The 19,750-nt window shown below is 42.4% G+C and overlaps 2 protein-coding genes and 1 non-coding gene across 3 annotated transcripts in view; 1 reads left to right on the top strand and 2 right to left on the bottom strand.

Moving 5' to 3' along the window:
• SYNE3 (spectrin repeat containing nuclear envelope family member 3) overlaps positions 1–8,690 on the bottom strand; it is an 86,398-nt gene extending 77,708 nt beyond the window's left edge. Inside the window, exon 1 of the mRNA XM_040602381.1 lies at positions 8,005–8,690. The gene's annotated coding sequence lies outside the window, so the exon portion shown is untranslated. The remainder of the gene's footprint in view (positions 1–8,004) is intronic.
• Positions 6,666–6,938, bottom strand: LOC121092108. Its single transcript, XR_005829189.1, has one exon.
• Positions 8,691–9,363: 673 nt separating the features above from the next.
• On the top strand, positions 9,364–17,521 carry GLRX5 (glutaredoxin 5). Its single transcript, XM_040601362.1, has 2 exons — positions 9,364–9,716; positions 15,384–17,521. The coding sequence occupies exons 1-2, from the start codon at positions 9,407–9,409 to the stop codon at positions 15,560–15,562; spliced, it is 489 nt and encodes a 162-aa protein (XP_040457296.1). The 5' UTR covers positions 9,364–9,406; the 3' UTR covers positions 15,563–17,521.
• Positions 17,522–19,750: the final 2,229 nt, after the last annotated feature.

The following is a 19,750-nucleotide window of genomic DNA, read 5'->3' as shown; positions in this document are numbered from 1 at the left end:
TTGGCCTCTTAGGGATCTACTTGCTAGAGTACCACGGGATAGAGCCCTGGAGGGAAGAGGAGCCCAAGAAAGCTGGTTAATATTCAAGCATCCTCCAAGCTTGGGAGTGATTCATCCCAACAAAGATTAAGTTGGACAAAAAAAGCCAGGATGCCTACGTGGATGAAAAGGAGCTGTTGGACAAAATAAAACACAAAAAAGAAGCCTATAGAGGGTGGAAGGAAGGACAGGTAGCCTGGGAAGAATACAAAGGAACTGTCTGCGCAGCCAGGGATCAGGTTAGGAAAGCTAAAGCCCTGACAGAATTAAATCTGGACAGGGACATCAAGAGCAACAAAAAAAGCTTCTATAGGTACATATGTTTTAAAAGAAAGACTAGGGAAAACATGGGCCCTCTCCAGAAGGAAATGGGAGACCTGGTTACTTGGGATATAGAGAAAGCTGAGGTACTCAATGACTTTTTCACCTCAATCTTACTGGCAAGTGCTCCAGCCACATGGCCCATGTCACAGAAGACAAAGGCAGGGACTGGGAGAACAAAGAACCGCCCACTACAGATCAGGTCTGAGATCATCTAAGGAACCTGAAGGTGCACAAGTCCACGGGACCTGATGAAATTCATCCATAAGTCCCAAGGGAACTGGTGGATGAAGTGGCTAAGACAGTATCTGTCATATTTGAGAAGTTGAGGCAGTTTGGTGAAATCCCCACTGACTGGAACATGGGAAACAATCCCTGTTTTTAAAAAGGGAAATAAGGAAGACCCAGGAAACTACAGGCTGGTCAGTCTCACCTCTGTGCCTGGCAAGATCACAAGGCAGATCCTCCTGGAAACCATGCTAAGGCACATAGAAAATTAGGAGGTGATTGGTGACAGCCAACATATTTTCAATAAGGGAAAGCTGTGCCTGGAAAACATGCTGGCCTTCTATGATGGGGTTACGGTGCTGACGGATCAAGGAAGAGCGACTGACATCATCTACCTGGACTCATGCAAAGCTTTTGACACTGTCTGGCATAACATCCTTATCTCTAAACTGGAGAGGCATGGATTTGATGGGTGGACCACTCAGTGAATAAGAAATTGGCTGGATAGTCACACTTAAAGAGTTGTGGTCAGCAGATCAATATTCAAGTGGAGACCAGTGACGAGTGGTGTTCTTCAGGCATCCATACCACACTGGGACCCGTGCTGTTCAACCCCTCTGCTGGCAACATGGACAGTGGGATCAAGTGCACCCTCAGCAAGTTTGCCGATGACACCGAGCTGTGTGGTGCAGTTGATGCGCTGGAGGGAAGGGATGCCATCCAGAGGGACCTTGACACACTGGAGAGGTGGGCCTGTGCAAACCTCATTAAGTTCAACAGGCCAAGTGCAAGGTCCTGTACCTGAGTCAGGGCAACCTCCAGTATCAATACAGGGTGGGCAAAGAATGGATTGGGAACAGCCCAGAGGAGGACTTGGGGGTGCTGGTAGACAAAAGAGCTCAACACAGCCTGACAATGTGCTCTTGCAGCACAGAAAGCCAATTGAATCCTGGGCTGCATCAAAAAAAAGCATGACCCCCTCAACTTCTCTCCTCTTTATATCGGTATTTCTAGCTTTACAAGTTTTTGGTTTTAAGTGTAGCAATCTAAAAATTCAAGTATTCCGGCCTCCCCTTTAAGCATTTGTATTTTTACCTCCCACAAGAGATACATTGGCTCTGTTCTCAAGCTTTCAGCCCATATATTACAAATGCAAGTATGTCAACACCCCCAGTCCTTCTCCTCATTTTAAGTTTTTGTTAGCCTTTCAGTCTAATTTTATTTACACCACATAAAAACTCCTCTGAAAACCAAGCAATCCAAAATATTCCCACTGTATTCACAGACATTTTTTCAGAGCACTCGACATACAGGAGCTCACAATTTACCTGCAACATCAGTATTGTGGTTTGCAGGCAGGGATTTAAGATACAGAAGTTCATAGTACCCATTGATTTCAGGAACCCAATTTAAGACACCTAACTTTTCACAATAGTTTTTTTAATACTTCATATTTTCTGACTTCACATCGTCATTGCTTCATTGATTCCAGTTACAATTGCAAGGGCTGAGAACTTTTCCAAGTCACCCTTCAAACACCAAGCAGTGAGCACTGTCGAGGACTGCACTTGGAACAATTTTCCAGACTTCCTTCCATAGCAGACTGAAATAACATCCATCTAAGGAGGACATATTAAAGGCTTTGATACCATCCTCCTGCAAGCACCCTTCCTTTGTTTGAACCTCAGGGTAGACCAAGAAATCTATGCCTATGCATTGAACATGTATGTTTTTTGGGGAAAAAGATGTCATAAAAACTTTGGTTTCACCTCCTATGCGCATGATTTTGAAAGTTGTCCAGCTTAAATCTAACATTTGAGTGTTCTACTTTGCAACTATAAGAGCATTCCTTTAACAACCTGCATCCACGTTTGTTTCCTTAGAAGCCAATCAATAAAAACAATGCAGATTCACATTGATCCTTGCACAAACCACCTTGGATCAGAACGCAACTGGTAACTTGTTGTAGGAAGTGACTGAAAGATCAGAAGCTGGTTGCTCATCACCATAGACAGGGTGGTCACCAAGATGACCAGTGGCACAAGAAAGCTGAGACATGCTGCCACTAGATTCTCACTTAAAAGATCTGAGGTTTCATTTCCATGCTCTTTTTGCATGTACCGCTCAATTGCGGCAGACTTTTTTTAAAAAATCCCAAACTGTTCTATTTATAATTTTATTCAGTGCTGCTTTAGCCGTTTCTGCTGTCTGTGCCATCAGACCTAGTTGCTACAGCCTCACCCATATTCCTAGTCACTCCGATTCCCTCTCCCCTCCATACTCCCCATTTCAAGTGTTCCATGTTAGGTTACACATCTGGTCTGAGAATCTCCCTTCTCTGAAGGGACAGAAACAATCACTGCAATAGGCTTGGAGAGACTACACTGTCCCATCCACCTCTAGAAGCAACTGGTGCAGCTGTCTGTACCATTCCCCTCTGGAAGCAGAGTCCCAGCTTCTCACACCTTTGTGCACCCTCTCCTTACTTTCACTACTGGAAACTGACTCCCAACGCAGCCCACAAAAGTTCGGAAATACAAGGACAGTATCACATACAGTGGGGAAAAAAAACACAACATACTTTCAGCTCAATTTAGTTTGTAGACAAATAGGAGTTTCAGAACCTCTTACCAGAGTCACACGCGGGCAGATTTCCACGCACACTGCTATCAAAGATCAGTTCTTAGTAAAGTTTCAAGCCCTCAAATTCCACACCACAGCTGCCTCATTCAAATTCAAGTTCTCTTTAGTATAGCATAAACTATTGCACAAGTTCTGTGGGAAAATTTAATCAAAACGAACTCCAGCTGGCATAAAAACTTGAAAGCTTCAATCCATATGAAAAGATGTAAGCAACTGAGATGAAGGTCATTTTATTCTGTACAAGACTATGTAATAGAGGACTAGGAACATCTTTTTACAACAAATACAACTGATTGCAATAAGTAATTTTAGTTTAGCTACTCACTTAAGGTTTTTTTCATCCCTGCTTTAAAATACCACTTCTGCATTTCTACAAGCACGTGGTATACAGCTGATTAATGTAAAAATGTGAGAGTAATTGAGAGCTTATTACATTTAAGATAATATTACATTAATAACACTAGCAACTGAAGACTAACATTTTAACAAAAAGCTTCCAGGCTCACCAGAGTTACTTCAATACAGGTTTATCAAACAAAGTTTAAGCAACAGCAATTCATTGGTTTATGGTCACAGAATTGACTAGAAGACAGTTCTTTTTCAAAGGAACTTTATGACAACTTCAAAATGTCTTAAAACACGTACACGCATTCCTAGAAAAAACTGAAAGACTAAAGGGTGCATGATGAAAAAAATACAGTCTTTACTGAAATATTGTAGTACAAGTTTAAACATACTGAAGTTTTTTAAAAAAACTTAGAATTAAGATTCTCCATAACAATTAAATCTACAAATACAGCAATGTGTGCAAAACTCTTGTAGGAGAAATATCTCATACAATTGAAACTCATGTGTGATGATACATGCATAGTACTATCTGTCTTCTGCAACAGAGGAGACCAAATAGCCAGCACTGTCCATTAAAGTTAGGGCAAGTCGATACATTTCTCAAAATGACAAGAAAGATAACTTACTGTAATTTAAAAAAAAAAAAAGATAGGGGTATTCAAAAGTGCTGAACAAGAACAGATGCAATCACTCTCTGCAACAAGTATTCACCTACTACAGCCTGCCATTTTAGCAACTAAGGGATCATCATCTGCCAGACCTAACCTGTCAAAGCCCCCTCAAGAACACAAAATCCAGGCTAATCTGAGCTTTTCTTGACTCAATGCAACTGCATGTTCTTTAAAATGAGCTAAACCAACAAAAGCACTCCTGTCATTGTGGCTAATACACCGAGTACACCAGTAGAACTTAACTGGGGCACAAGAACCTTTCTTACAGGCACAGTGCCCTGGGGTTTTCCCTGCAGTTATGAAAAACCAGAAGACATTTCCAGCATTTTAAGTAAATCACACCATACCAAATTAAATACCCTGTTGACGCTGCACCGGTCAAAACTGAATGCCCAGGAAGCAAAGAACAGGACATGCCTGTCATTATTGGATCAAGTCTTGAGGTATAGCAAACTAGGGACTGGGATTATAATGTTATCTTTATATTTAGCAGATCAATTTTTCTTCTTGAGTTTGCCCAGTGTTTTTTGACCCCATGAAAGATTCTGGGATTCCTAACTCCTGTGTTAGGTGAGAGGTATTCTCATTAGAGATAACATTTTTCAGCTCTGCATATAGAGTTAGATGTACATAAAATTATGCTTCCCCAGTAATACTGGAAGACGCAAGCACCATTACCGCCTGCAAATAAGGAACAATGGTCTCACAGACTCTCGTCAGGCAGAATAGTTGCAAGATGCTTGCTCATCCCAAAGGATAACTATTCTTCTATTACAAAGGTCATACTACACACCCTTGCCCCTGGACAGCATCACAATTCTCAAAGCCGAGCGTTACTACAGAGGCATATTCTGAGATCAATGTCATTAAGAAGCAAGCTTGCGGTCCAAAGTGTCTCATTTGAAGGTTCACATTCAAGCTTGAACATGATCTTCAACTCTATTTGTTAAACGTGAGGCTCCAGCATCTGTCCTTTGATTATTAACAAGACCGCTCTGCCAAAGGCATCCTTACATAAACCAAGTCAAAAAAACTACCTTAGATCATGCAGAACACCCATCAGTATCAGTTGAACTGACTTGGGTAATTTCATATATATTCTTTGCCTTTGTCATTATGAAATTGACCGTTGTATTTTAAAGCCAACACAAACACCCTTTCTGGAATAGGCTATAATTCCATAAATGTTATCTAATTACCCATCTAGTTCAGAAACAAACTTGCTTATAGGTCTCCAGTTTACATCTAAAAACAGGAAGTTAGACGCAGCAGATTCCAAAATGTCAATTTCCAATGGGACCTGAGTTTCTACATCAGTAAAATCCCTATAACGCTCCTTCATTTCTGCTGTTTGTAGCACAACTTTTTCAAACTAGCACATCTTCAAAATAACCAGGAACTTTTAACAGATGTGTCTTCAGCATTCACAGTTTAGGCATCCCACACAGATTTTTACTGTGCAGTCCAAAACTGTAGGCACATTTTAAGCATTCTTAATGCTTTCAAAACTTCAGGATATGATGGTGCCAGATGTTGCCTTGATGATATGCTGAAATTATTCACCTGGTATGCAGAACAGCCGGAGCTCAAGCCACCTCACTAAAAAGCTTAAAGAGGCAATAAAACCACCTAAGCAGAGCTCAATTGTTAAGGCACAAGGGACTGCATTTCCAGGCACTATCACAAGACAGAACACCACACATATCTGACTTGGACACAAAGAAGTGTCCTGTTCTGATAAGCTGAAGCGAGACTTTTCTTCTGATCTTTCTCACCAGCTAATTTAGCTCTCCGCTTCTTAGAAACAAACAAAACCACCCCCTCTCTCCTGACAGTATCATTTTTAGATATCTACTTTCTTGTGCACTGTAGAAGAACCTCAAACCACCAATTTGTAACCAGTAATTCTATTCAGCAGCAGAATGCCTTGAAATAATTAATCTGTGACTGAGTGTTAAACCCTGCAGTTTGAATAATGGTGCCTTTATTACTGTTTTCAAAATGAGGCGATAGGTCTTCTAACAGGAACATCAGCAAAATGTCAGGAGTCTTATGGAAATTCCATTAATATTTCTTCCAAACAGATGATTTAAAACATTATCTGGAAAATACAAGAAGTTTCACTTAGACTGATAGAAGACTGGAGCACACAACAAATAATTATCTCTTTGTTTCTAGAATGTTCTAATTGTTCTAAGTCTTATCAGTAGGGAAGTGTTTATCCACTAATAGAGTGCTGCTCCACTCTATTTGCCTAATCCAAAAGCATTTCACCATATTAAATATTAAGGTTAACGAAATGCTTTTTAATAATATATTATCTCACAGGTCGATCTCACAAAACTACAGTGAGTAACTACAAATTCAGGTACTTTTATTTAACCCAGTACACAGACTTCAGAGAAGCTTTCTAACATTTATAGCAGTTTTTCTGTGTTCAGCAGGTGTTACTTTATTTGCTAAACAATATCAAACTGCAAGATTGCTCTTACTGTTGATAGATCAATAATGACATGGGATAAGTCATTATCTCCGTGGCAACAGAATCGTAACTGTTAGAGGAATATTGCGCATGTTGCTGCTGGGACTCTTACAGGCATGCCTCGGCTTCCTCACGCAGGTGCTCTCTCTGCAAGCCTGGTATGCCCAGGGTACTAACAACCAAGGGCATCTCTTGGACTACAGAGGATTAAACTGCAACTGCGGTTACGTTATTCCAGAAAGAGCATATCCTCACAAGGGTTTATTACACTTCAGTTTGATGTCTGATTTCACTTAAGATTTCCAATGAACCATCTCCTTGTAGAAACAGCTAGAATGGAATTTGGGAAGACAAATATTCATAGCCTAACTTTTTCTTTTTTTGAAAGACGACATTTAGTTGCCTTTAAGAATAGAAAGATCTTTCTTTTTATTCCATTTTCATTTAATTCCCTTCTGACTCCCCAGCATCTTAAGTTGGCAGAAGGCTTTCTGCTAGATTAAATGAACAAACAAGACCACTGGGACTTAACACTTACTAAGCCTGTCTGTATATCGTACAAGTTCAACAAATAGAAAAACCTATTTTTGCTTTGCAGAATTTTTTTTTTTTTTTTACATCTTGCACAACCTTACACCACATTAATCATAAGATATATACCACAGAAAACAATAACTTTTCTGTGTCTTGATCAGCATAACTGTGCCTGGCTTGTAATGTTCTGTTGAAAACAAAAACATACTCTCACAGAAAACACACAACGCTCATAGCAATACAACATGTGAACTTTGCTTTTAGATTCATAACTAAGTATTTCTTCATAAATAAATATACTTTCAAATACTGCGGCAACACTTGTTTTATTCATAACCTATTTACATTGGATGACAAACTGCAAGTTTGCCACAATTCCCTTTGGAATGTGTTCTAATTAAATAAAAGGCAACAGAAATTATGCCTGAAGGTAGTTTTATAGAGAATGAAAAACAAGGTGTCACTCAAGCATCAGCTGGATTCCACAAATATCAAGAACTAGCAGTCAGTCTTCTGAATGCTGAAGGCAAGCTGGTCTTGTTTGTAAAGTTCTCACATGAGCAGAACCAGGTGGAAAAAACCTTTTTCTTTAGAAAAGCAACTAACAAATGGCCATTAATACACCAAAATTCCAGACGTTAAAGCTGCAGTGTAAATTAACACTCAGAAATACTCTTTTATTTGTCATTTGTGATAGAGTGTGGTTTAGTCAAAAAACTTTTCAACACTTCTACTTACAGGATGGACCTGACTGCTGCAGACCTCCATGCTCTGCTCGAAGTTCTTGGAAAGAATCCGGTGTCTGCCCAGGAGCTCCAAGTTGGCTGTACACACCACTGTTGCAGTATGTGTTCCGAGTTCAGCATTGCTCCGGCTGATGCTGGGCAGTTCTGCGTATCTTCCACCTTTCGCACATGCAGCCACCCAGCCCAACCTTGCTCCCACCTCCTCATCTTGCTGCCACCCCTGCCAGCTGCTCCAGTGACAGATCAAGCTGTGCAAAGTTACCGGTTGCTCGGCTCTTCTCTCCTAGCACTAAAGCAAAGCATGCAAACACCTGCTAGTTTCTCAGCGATATAAACAACCTGCTTCATTCCATTTTAAAAAAGCAACCAAAACCGAGCCAGTGAAGGCAAACAGGTCAAACACAGCCAAACCTCCCAAGGAGACAGACTCATCCAGCACTGCCAGCTGCCTACGGTGACAAAAGGTGCCGACTCAACAGCACTGCTCTTTTGAGGACACACTTCCACCGCTGCAAGTCGCACACCTGAGCACGCTGCCCCACCAGCAAGGTTCGCCCAGCACAGACAGCCGACACACCAGCGCAGCCCGCCCCTTCACAGCCCCGTTCTCCCCGGGATTCGTTTGGGCGTCCAACACCGGTTTGACGCCAGGCTCGCCCCCGAGCCCCCACCGCAACTCCCCCCCCGGCGGCGTCGGGCACATCCCCCGGCTTCACCAGCCCGCTCCGCGCCGCTCCCCCGGCTCCGCTCAGCCCGCGCCGCTGCCGGGGCCTGCCCGCACGCCTGACCCGAGGGAAGCTGCTGAGCACGGCGACGGCCGCCCGGCGGGCCCCCCTACCGCTCCTCCCTCCCTTCCCTGCCGCCCCGCGGAACCGGCGGGGAGGACAGGGGGCCCGGGGGGCCCGGGCGGCCCCACGGCGGGGAAAAGCGGCACAGCCATCCCGCCGCTACGCATCAGGCAGGCAAAGGGCGGCTGAGGCGCACCGAGCCCCGCCACCACGAGCAGCCGCTACCCGGAAGCGGAAGGAACTCAACGCTAACCACGCAGCCCCGGGGCGTCCCGAGCATAACACCGCACCGGGGAAGCCTGACCAATCGTAACCGCGGAGAGGGCGGGGATTAACCAGCCCATGTTAGATTGACGGGTGCTTCTCCCAATACAACATCAGAGGCGCCGTTCCCTCCGCATATAGGAAAGCTAGCCTCGGGGTTGCTGGGTGGGATGAGGCGCTCTATCTTCGCGCTACTGGTTGTCGCTGCTGATTGGCGTGTGAGTGCGCCTATGCGGAGGAGACGCGCCCCCGCGATCTCTCCTACTCTCCGCCAATAGGCGGGCAGCGCTGGCTCGGGGCCGGCGTAGCGCGGCGGGGCCCGGCAGTGGGCGGTGGGGCAGCATGAGCGGCGTTGTGCGGCTGGGCTGGCGGCTGGGTGCCGCTGCCGCGCGGGGCCGGGCCGGGCGGCCGCTGAGCCAGGCGCCCGCGGGGGGCGACGAGGTTGGCGGGGCCCAGGGCGGCGGCAGCGGCTCGGGGTCGCGGGAGGCGGTGGAGCGGCTGGTGCGGGCGCACCCGGTGGTGGTGTTCATGAAGGGCAGCCCGGCGCAGCCGCTCTGCGGCTTCAGCAACGCCGTCGTGCAGATCCTGCGCCTGCACGGCGTGGAGGACTACCGCGCCCACGACGTCCTGCAGGACCCCGAGCTCCGCCAAGGTCAGTGGCGGGCCGGGGCCGGGCGCGGCGGCTGCCGGGGTCACCTTTGGGTGCCGCCCCCCCCGCTGCCGGGGCTTGCGCGTAGCCCGAGCCGGGCCCTGGCTGCTCCCTCTGAAACGCCGCCGTTATGGGCCGGAGCCGTAATCCCGACGTACCGGTTTTCCAGTGGGAAAGGCCCTCGGGAGGCTCCGGCGTGTGGGACCCTGCTGGCGGGCCGGGGTTGCCTTGGCGCCGGTGACCCCCCCTCCCCGGGGGCTGGGGGGCGCCCGGTGGAAGCCCCTGCCTGCTTTTCCGGGTGTCACCTGCTTTCCTCGCTTGCTTGGGCTTTCGGTTGGGTTGGGCTCGGTTGGGCTGGTGAGCAGGCCCGCATGCTGAGGTTTGGGAGTTTGGAGTGGATCACAGGGATGTGCTGTTGAGGTTGCTCTGCCTGGACGTCCCGGTTTGGTTTCCCTAACCCTTACTATGTCCAAGAGCGTCTTAGCTATCAGCCAAATGCCTTTTTAGCTTACAGGGTGACTCTTGGAGATCAGGCTTTTTGTGCTGCACGGGCTTGCCTAGTTAATAAATACAAAGCTGCCTTAAAAGACCCCTGAAATACTTCGTTAGCAGATCATTTCTTCCCCGTGAACAGCATGGTGAAATTCCGTGAATGGTTTGGACTTCTACCACTTGATTCCTTGCTGGCACTGCCCGCTGGGGTTCTTTTGATTACAAAATTATGCTAATCGTTTGCACAAGAAATATTTAGTAATAGTTTTACCATTGCTGCCTAAGTGGTAGGAGCTGTTCTATAGAAGCTTTTTTGCCAGCTGTAGAAGGCTGGTACTCTGTTCTCGTAATGCTTTTCTGCCTTCTTTGCCTGTTCAGTGTGCATAGCTTACTGTTGAGGTTTTATGTGGCTATTTGAGAAAGTTTTAAAACAACAAAAAAATAATAGTGTGTAGCAATTTGTCATGCAGGTGCATGGCATTAACAACCCTTGTCCAGAATACACTAAAATGTGCTTTAAAGCCACATGCTGGCAGGTGCCAGGTGATTTCCTCCTTCTGTGGTTTTGGTATCATTGGACTTGGGTCAGTTTTTCTTCAGCTTTTAGCTGAAAAGCTGATTTTTTAATCCTTGGTTGCTTTTCAGTTCACAGGTGTAATAGCTGATATGATATAAAAGCTTAAATATTGGAATTTGTGCGTGAAAACCAAAATTCTTTAACAAAAAATGTCTTCAAGTAAATCTACTGTCTTTGGTAGATGAGCACATCATGGTAGTTTTCTAAACTGTATTTACATATCTGAATTTACTAGAACAAACTCAAACTAAACAGGAGGAAATAAAACTTTGAAATCAAGCCATTAGCATTTCACTTTTGGTTGAGAGGGCTTTTGTGAGTCCTTCAGCAGGCAACGTGCATTTAAGTTACAATCTCTGGGGACTTGACTATGTGAATATATAGTCTCTTATTCCTATGTAACAGGAAGATCTCCCTTCTGAGCACATGACATTTTTCCTCTACATGAACTCTGGCTTGTGTTAGGTGATCCGAGAGTTTATTTCCCTCCTGGCTATCTGAGCTTTAAATTGAAATTAGTGGTTTAATCCGGACTGTTTGGCTAAGCCATGCTGAATGCAGTAACAGAGCGTACACTTGCACAATATCCTGCAGGTTCTCAGGTGCCTAAAAAAGTTGTTCTGTTCCCTGCCATGCACCAGCTTTGGCACTTGTCCGCCTGCATGGAGAGCCAGCTCAGTTTATTAACTGGATCACTGGGCATACGAGTTGAACTAGCTTGTTGTACTGTGAGGTGAGTGCCAGAGCCAGAACCAGAGATGGAGCTTTGACGAATTGGGGAACAACACAGCTGCTTTCAAGGCCAGCAGGCTGACATACTGCTTCAGCTGTATTATCTACTGCACCCTAAAAAGCCAGTGTGTGCCTGCTTCTGTGGATGGCAGTCTCTGGCAGAGGAGAGGGCAGGGCTGCCAGAAGCTGTAGCTCTGTAAGTTTCCAAGTGTGATGCAGCAGTGACTGCCTGAAAGCCCTCTTCGTCTCCTCTGCGATCTGGCCTCAGGTGCTGAAAAGTTCAATATACCCCATGTGATGCTTTCCTAAGCCTTCTCTGCAGACATAATCTGCACTGCGTGGGGTTAGTGAGGGGATGCTGAACCTTTAGCTGTGCACATATCAAATACAACAACTAAAGACTGATCTGCAAGGAGATTACTGTCTGTGAGCTGGTCACTAGCTTTGTATTCACCTGAGCATAACTTTAGTATCTTAAAATGTTATCTTAAAAAATTGCGTAAGATTAACTTAAAACGTAACTTAAATATCTTTAAAATTTTCCTGAACGTAACTTAACTGTTGGACTTGATGGTCTTAAAGGTCTTTTCAGCCTAAATGATTCAATGATTCTAAATGTTTGCATATTATGTATGATTACACGTTTGCAGTAAGAACAGGCTGTTGGAGAGGTGGTGATTCAGGCATGTTTGAAGTGCTGGTTGGTTTCTTCCCTGTATTTATTGAAACACCTTACCTTCTGGTTGTTACAGTTTGATTGCTGAAACATGTCCTGTGCTGAAATACGGCAAGCTGTAAAACAAAAACAACTCCGCTACCTTGCCTTTTCACCTAAAAGCACATGCAGATCTGTGAAACTAGATAGTTGTTGGTACTTCATGTAGTTTATCTGAACTTGAGCTATGTTTCCCTGACACAAATCCATCTGTATTGAAGATGCTTTAAGAGACCTTGGCACTCTTGGACTCCATGGCAATTCAAGTTTTGTCTAAGTTGTCTCTTCCAGAAGTGATCCTGCTCTCCGCTGATGGACAACATGAGGGTGGTTCAGGTCACTGCAGCGGCAGAGAAGCTTGGGATGACATACTGGAAAAGTGGTGGTTTAAACTGGTTTGAATTGTTGTGGTAGTTCACCCTTGGGTATTTTCATTGTTGCTTTACATTACCTAAGCATGGGATGCTGCCAAGTGAATGATCTTGATCCTTCCTTCCACCCTTGGGCTAGCCTCCCCTAAATCATGTTTGCACTTGTACTAATGGTCTTCATGAAAACATGCAGCTTTTTTGGAGAAACTGTGGTAGGAGTAAGAGTGGTTGCTTGAGTCAGTTCTTTGATGTGGCCCATTGTTCATTAGTGTTCATGCTGTCAAGAAAGAGGCTGAGAATTGGTAACTGGAGTTGGGGGAATGGGCTGGGAGTGCGCTGGGTACCCCTTGCACCGATTCTGGTTTTACAGTCACCTTAAAGTGTGCTAGCCCAGCTGTCAAACTGCAAACCTGATCTGTGGAGAGTGGTTTTAGAAAGCAAACAGTGGTTGAAGGCAGAAGCTGCAGCTTCTGAAGCACAGTGGGCAGTGTTAATCTGCAGGGAGGGGAAAGGAGATCCCTTTGGGATGGGGTGCTTGTCTGTACTGTGGAGGGATTCACAACAGTGCATTCAGAGTGCAACGAGCATAGACGAGGCTAACTTGCTTTAGCACTACTGACATAATGACTGCTGTACTAAGCTAGGAGTTGGTTAGCCAGTTCAGGTGTTCAGTTTGTAATCTGGTTGTGCCCCGAAGGCATTTAAAGCAGTTTGTCCAATGCATGAAATACAGCACACGGAGCAGCTAGGCTGGGTTGTATTCATATTTTTATCTGAAGTTGGAGACATCCTTGAAAGTACTGTCAGCATTTCTATGTACGTGCAGTTGGGCCCTTGAAAATATTTCTGTGAAAGAAAAATTAGTGTAAATACTACCCTGGAATGCTTATTAGCAGTAGGTTTATGATGCAGAGCCCTTGGTTCTCAATTCATGTTTAGCATTACCATATCTTAACAAAACCAAACCCTTTTTCATGTTTGCAGTGTCCCCTTTGAGCAATAGGGTTATCCTTAAGCATGCCTTAATATTGGGACTCAAGTTTTTCATCACAAGGATTGTGGGTTAAAAGATTTTTAGGACAGTTTGAGCTGTTCTGAGTACTTAAAGGCCAAGAAGAGTTTAAGAAAAGTACTGCTAAACACAAGTTGACGTCAAAACTTAAAATTTCTGCAAGCGGTATCTAAACAACTGAGAGAGGTTTTAATGAAATACTAATGAAGTAGTTACAGGTAGTGATACTGGAGATTAGGTTAGATGGTTATGAGTTCCTTTGGCCTTGATTTATACGCTAAAATTGCTGTTTTGGACTTTGGAAGCATTGGTTGTCCATGCACAAAATCTGAAGTCAGAATAAAATCTCGCTGATCTTGTACTTAATGGTTAGGAACACTTTGTCACAACAATATTATTTTTTTTTCTGGATTACTATTATTTTAGTGGATTTATTTTTTTTTAACACACTGGTATTTAACTAAGGGGAATTACTAACTCTGTTTCATTCTTTATGCATTAAAATCTTAATCCCATTGTATATTTATGCACTTGTGCATATTTAGTAAAATACAGTGTCTTAAGTTCCAATAAAGTAAGCATAATTTGCTTACACGGTTATTTTTTTTACATCAAGTATCTTGGGGTTTACCTTTACATTCTTTAGAGATTAAAATGTTTTCTAAGGGGAAAGCAAATTCCCCTGTGTTTTCTGCTACACAGGTCTAGTATTTGTTGTTAGTACTTTGACAGCCTGTGCTAAAGCTAGTACATGCTTGTTTAGAGGGTTGTCTTCCAAGGTGAATGGGCTTTGATGATCTGAAAAGACATTTCTGTTGCCTTTAGGCTTAAATTTGCTATATGGTATTTTGTGCCTTTGGTAGAAAAATTCCAGGCATTGCATGTTGAAAATGTACAAAAATGTTGAAATAAAAACTTGGTATCTAGAAAGTGCTAGAGGGCTTGGTATAAGAGCATGCAGATGTACAATTTAGTTTCCTTTGCCACAGAAATAATGGCTTTGTGTAAAGGGTCATTTTAAAAGTGGCAAATTAGATCTAATGATTCTTCTGTATAATTTTGTGTCTTTAAGTACAAGTTGGGATTCAGTTTATACCAGCTGATGAGTTAATATTTTGGATGGTCTTAGGTTTGTCTTCTATGGAGTACAGTTTTAAACTTTAATTCTATACTTCATAATTGTCACTCGAGCTGTTTTGTTTAATGAGTGCTTTTTAAAGAGACTTCAGCCTTTGTGCCCCTCCCATGGGCTGTAAGGTCTGGCAGTAAAAGATAAAGCAATTTCAAATTCATAAGGCTTCTAGAGAAGCAAACATATCATGCAGTTGAACTTGCAGTAGTAAGTATAATTGTGTGAATTCAGTAAGAACATAAAGTATTTTAAAATCCCTTTGGGAAATATAAAGGATAAGTGAATGTAAACAGTCCTCAATATTTTTCAGAACTTACGATTTCTGTAATTGATTGAAAAATCATACTTGGGAGGGAAAGAGACACTACGTTTTCCCAGCTCTTGTTTGAAGTCAGTATAAGCGCTGATTCCGTATCTTTCAACCCCCATCTTTGAATGGGAGTGAGAACTAAACCTAACTTTAATGTAGTTTACTCATAGTGCTCCTGTTATCTATATAAATTTTTGCCCTAATGGGAAAGAAATGAAAATATCAGTAGTACTGTCAGGTAGAAGCAATGTATTCTGTTTGAAATACCATTCTATTTGGAGAGGAGGGGAAAACCTTTAATACTTTTTTTTTTTTTTTCCCTTATGCAGGAATAAAAAACTACTCTAACTGGCCTACCATCCCACAAGTGTACCTCAATGGTGAATTTGTTGGTGGCTGTGATATACTCCTCCAGATGCATCAGAATGGGGATCTCGTAGAAGAGCTGAAGAAGCTAGGAATCCGTTCAGCGCTTCTGGATGCAGAAAAAGACCAAGACAAAAAGTAAAATGGGCAAAAAAAGATACAGTGACAGGAATAAAGCAAATCTTCGATAAGAACTTGTTACCAGTAAAGCCTTATGTACTTCAGCTCAAAGAAGGCATCTTTTTGAACTGACACTAAGATTTATCTGTGAATGTCTGTTAGCTCATGGTAAATGTAGTGATGTTGGTATTTTGATTTATGGATATTGTGAAAATTTGAGTATAAGCACTGCACTGTAAAGCATACATTTGTGGAAATTTGTGTTTTAGAAAAGAAAAAGTTCACTTCTAAAAGCATTCTCTTCTTGATTGAAGTGGAAGTAAACCAAAAGAATGAATAACATTTTTATGGATTTTGAGTGTGTGTTTTGCTGTTCTTTGATACATGAACCTACGCAAATAGCATATGCATTCCCTTGCTTCTCTTGAAAAAGCATTAAGTGACAGTGCATCAGTTTTGCTGAACAACTCCTGATGATAAGACTTCCTGAGAGCCTGTAAAACTTCTGTAATCACATATGGTATAGGAAAAAAGAGTCTTCAAACAATACAGGAGAAAAAAGATTATATGAGAGTGCATGAAATAATAACTTTTATTCCAAAGGGTAAAAATAAACAGACTTGTACAAATATATGTATAATGGTCATTATTACTTTGTAACTTTCTGATGGCTTTTAAAAGATTGCTAAGAATTGTGCCTAAAGATTTTATAAAACCTTTTCTACCTCTTGCAAAGCAGCTTTCCTCCCTGCTTATGTACTTTGTGTATTGCAGTTCCGTGTCAGTGCTAAAATGTGGGAATTGTTTAAGGCTTCAGTGTTCTAGCCTAAAATAGTACATGAGAATACTTCAGTTACTACTGTAATCTTGTATTATTTGCTAGTTACCAAGTTATCTTTTTATATTTGTTGTATTTTCTTCTGACTGCAGTGCTCCAAAGAATATGGTCTTCAAACTTGGGGTTAACAGATGAAATATTTCACATAGATGAGTGCAACAGAGGGGCTACTGATGAGATAAATATTTCTTTGTGGAAAGTCTTTAATACCTATGTAACCACAGTTCCCTAAGTCAAAACAAATTATATTGACCAGTGTAGCTTCAGCTGTACAGCAATACTGCTAAGGTTAAAAGCTAACCAAACTGTTTCTAAATGCAGTTTACTTTTATTAATACAAACCAGTTTGCATGCAAATTAGGCAAATGATTTGAAATAAACTGTATTTCTTTTTTTTTTTTTTGTCCACAATAGTTCCTCTGTATTTTAAATGATTAATGAAACTGATACTACTGTTGATTTGAAACCTAAAATTTTTTCCACTGCATAGAATAGAAAGTGTGGTTTAGAGAAAGGAATAATTATGAATAGTCAGGGGAAAAGGAATTCAGGACTGGAACTTGTAGACAAGAGAGATTTGAAGTTCAGTTCTAAATCTCTCCTGTCCACTTGAGCAAGCTGTCCAGTGGAGAAACTATACTGGTACGTTCTTCAGAGTATTTGCCAAAGTGGTTACAGTAAGCTCACCGTACAGTTTTAATGCAATTGGTATCACCAGTATTAAATATAACGAGTATGATCTCTGTGTACTCACTTGTTCAGGACAGCTTCCCAGTACTGGTGGAGGTGACTGAATGACCACTGAGTATGGGTAGGTTACATTCAGCGGCTGTTACTTGTGGCTGTTGGGCAGGGAGACATGAGTGAAAGATTTTTGTGTTTGTATACCACATCACATTGATGAAATGCAAAGCTTTAGGTAGAGATGAAGGTTGGTTCAGAGCATTTCAGCATTACCTCTCTTTGAGTTAAATAAGATTTCTTATGGCTAATCTTTCACAAGTAGTTTTTTCCATTCCACATGTCAAATATTTAGTAAAATAAATGAATTTCAGACTTCTTCGGTTATTCGTGTCAAAAGACCTATTGAAATGGATGTACACAGTAAACAGAATAAATAACAAAAATCCTTTTCTGCTTCAATGGTTAACTCTTTGCCTGACTACTAAAAAAAATATTAAAAATCCCCAAGTCTGCTGTTTCATAGAGCTCTATTCTTTATTCTTCTGCAAAAGCTGAGTATTTGTCAGTACTATCTGCTAGTAGCTTAACATAAGGTAACTGAAGCATTGTAAGGTCATTCTCCTCCAAGCAGCAAATTTTTTTTTTCCCAGCATTTGTTCCTGCTTTTACCAAAACTGAAAGTTTTTCTACTTTCTGTACTTCCTTCCCTGTGGACTTTTTAGTTTTCCATTATTTGGTTAAAATTTTGCATAACGTATATAATAGTGTTTCTATCAATCGGAATATGTTGCCATTGTACAAGTAGCAGCAACAGCAATACCGTAAAGTGTCTGTGCCAAAGCCACAAGAGTGGGGACATAAAACGTGACTTCTGCCTGCATCCCTGTGCAATCCATATCTTTCCAGGCCCTGTGTGCAAGCAGTTGTTTTGCATAGTACATCTATATAAATGCTCATGTTAATGAAACTGTAATAAAAAAACCCCACAGGTCTACTTAAATTGTAAGACTTAAGATGCTCACAGAGAGTCTTATTTTGGGAGTTGACTGAGAGTATTTTCCCAAGAAAGTAGTTGTCAGGTTGATAATTTTAGAAGGTGGGCAGTATTCTGCACTGTGCATCAGCTTTTGCTGTCCCTCAAACTGGAGGCAAAAGGAAGCACATGCTTCCAATCCAAAAGGGTTGCTGCAGCAAATGACCTGATTTTTTTGAGAAAAAAATCATGCCCCTCAGAGAGAGTTTTGCACCTGCTTTTCTTGTGCTCTTTGGCAATGAGAGAAAGCAACTGATAATATGGACTCTGGGGTGACAATCAGTGGGTGTGCTGAGTGAGTAGTGGGGGGCTGGTGCTAGCTAGAAAGGTCCATGAGGAGTCCCTGGTTGGGATGATGTGAAGGGTTCTATACAGTCAAGGGTGACTTGTCCCTGCAGGAGGAGCAGCTTGTCGTGGGATGTGAGGGGAATGATGGGAGGGCAAACACACTGGCACTGCTGCTTGTTCTTCGCCAGTTACTCTGCAATCAAATGATGACCAAATTGGTAATAGTGCTCAGGAACATGCTTGGGAAGGCTGGCTGAAGGTGCTGAGAAGGACAGCCAAGAGGAAAGATGGGAAGCTGCCCTTGACATCTTTGGTGAACAATGGAGCAAAGCTACCTGGTATTGAGTTTCATCTGCTGGGGTAAGACTAAGGCAGGTGTCAGGGCTGCGCATAAGCATTGCCACCTGTAGGGTTTCTACAGATCAAAGTTGGTTGTATGGTGCTGCCAGCTCCAAAACACCACCTGGTCCAGTTCCTGCTGTTCGTGTTGTAGCATGTTGTACCAGGCAGGTGTTCTGGCTGGCTGCTTCTCTGGTGAGACTCTTCTTGTCTCATTTTGGCTGTATTGTACTGCTGAGGGCTTACAACAAGGTGATTGCATGTAAACTATTATGTATGACTGTTATTCTATTATTATAGGGTTGTAGTGTGAATCTTTGCCAAATGGAAACCATTATCATTATTATTTACATTTTATTCTGAGGATGCCCTTGGTGCTGCTGCTGTAGTTAAAAGGCTGAGCTGAGTGGACCAACCTATTCACCAGATCATAAATTAAGCTAATCCTTTGCAACTTGTAACACTTCTCGCCTCTCACCTATAAAGCAAGGTGGTTTGATTTAAGTAAATGAGATTGATTGTATTCCAAAACCAATCCGCTGTTCTAACTCTTCCCCAAAGAGAAGGGTTTCTTTGCTTTTCTTGAATTGGTCCTGGTGGTGAGAAGCAGAAGGAAGCATGTTACAAACACTTGTTAGTGAGCTGCTAGTTCTGATTTCAGAGACTCCAAATCAGTTAAACCAAAAGTTGTTTCCCTGAGCAAAAGATCTTAATGGGTTACACGGTAAGCTTGTTTCTCAGCCCTAATGACCTTTTCCTTGTTTTAATTTTGCTGGCAAGTGTTCAGATATGGTCAATATTTTCCATTGCCTGCCTACGTTAAAGAAGTTTATACAGTTTAAATGCCATGAAATATTTGAAGTGCCTTTATTTGGGTCTGATGATATGGAGGCTTATTTTCATGTTGAGTTCTGTGATTGTCTTTACAAAGTGGGCTAGAGATCTTTGCCAGGATTTTTCCAGGAGCCTGTCAATGCTAACAAAGCGCGCAGAAAACAATCAAGCATGAGAATGTGAAATCAAAGAAT

The sequence above is a fragment of the Falco naumanni genome, chromosome 7 (genome assembly GCF_017639655.2).
Source record: "Falco naumanni isolate bFalNau1 chromosome 7, bFalNau1.pat, whole genome shotgun sequence".
Lineage (NCBI taxonomy): Eukaryota > Metazoa > Chordata > Aves > Falconiformes > Falconidae > Falco > Falco naumanni.
Note: the sequence above shows the minus strand (reverse complement) of the source record. Positions and strands in the feature narration are given on the sequence as shown.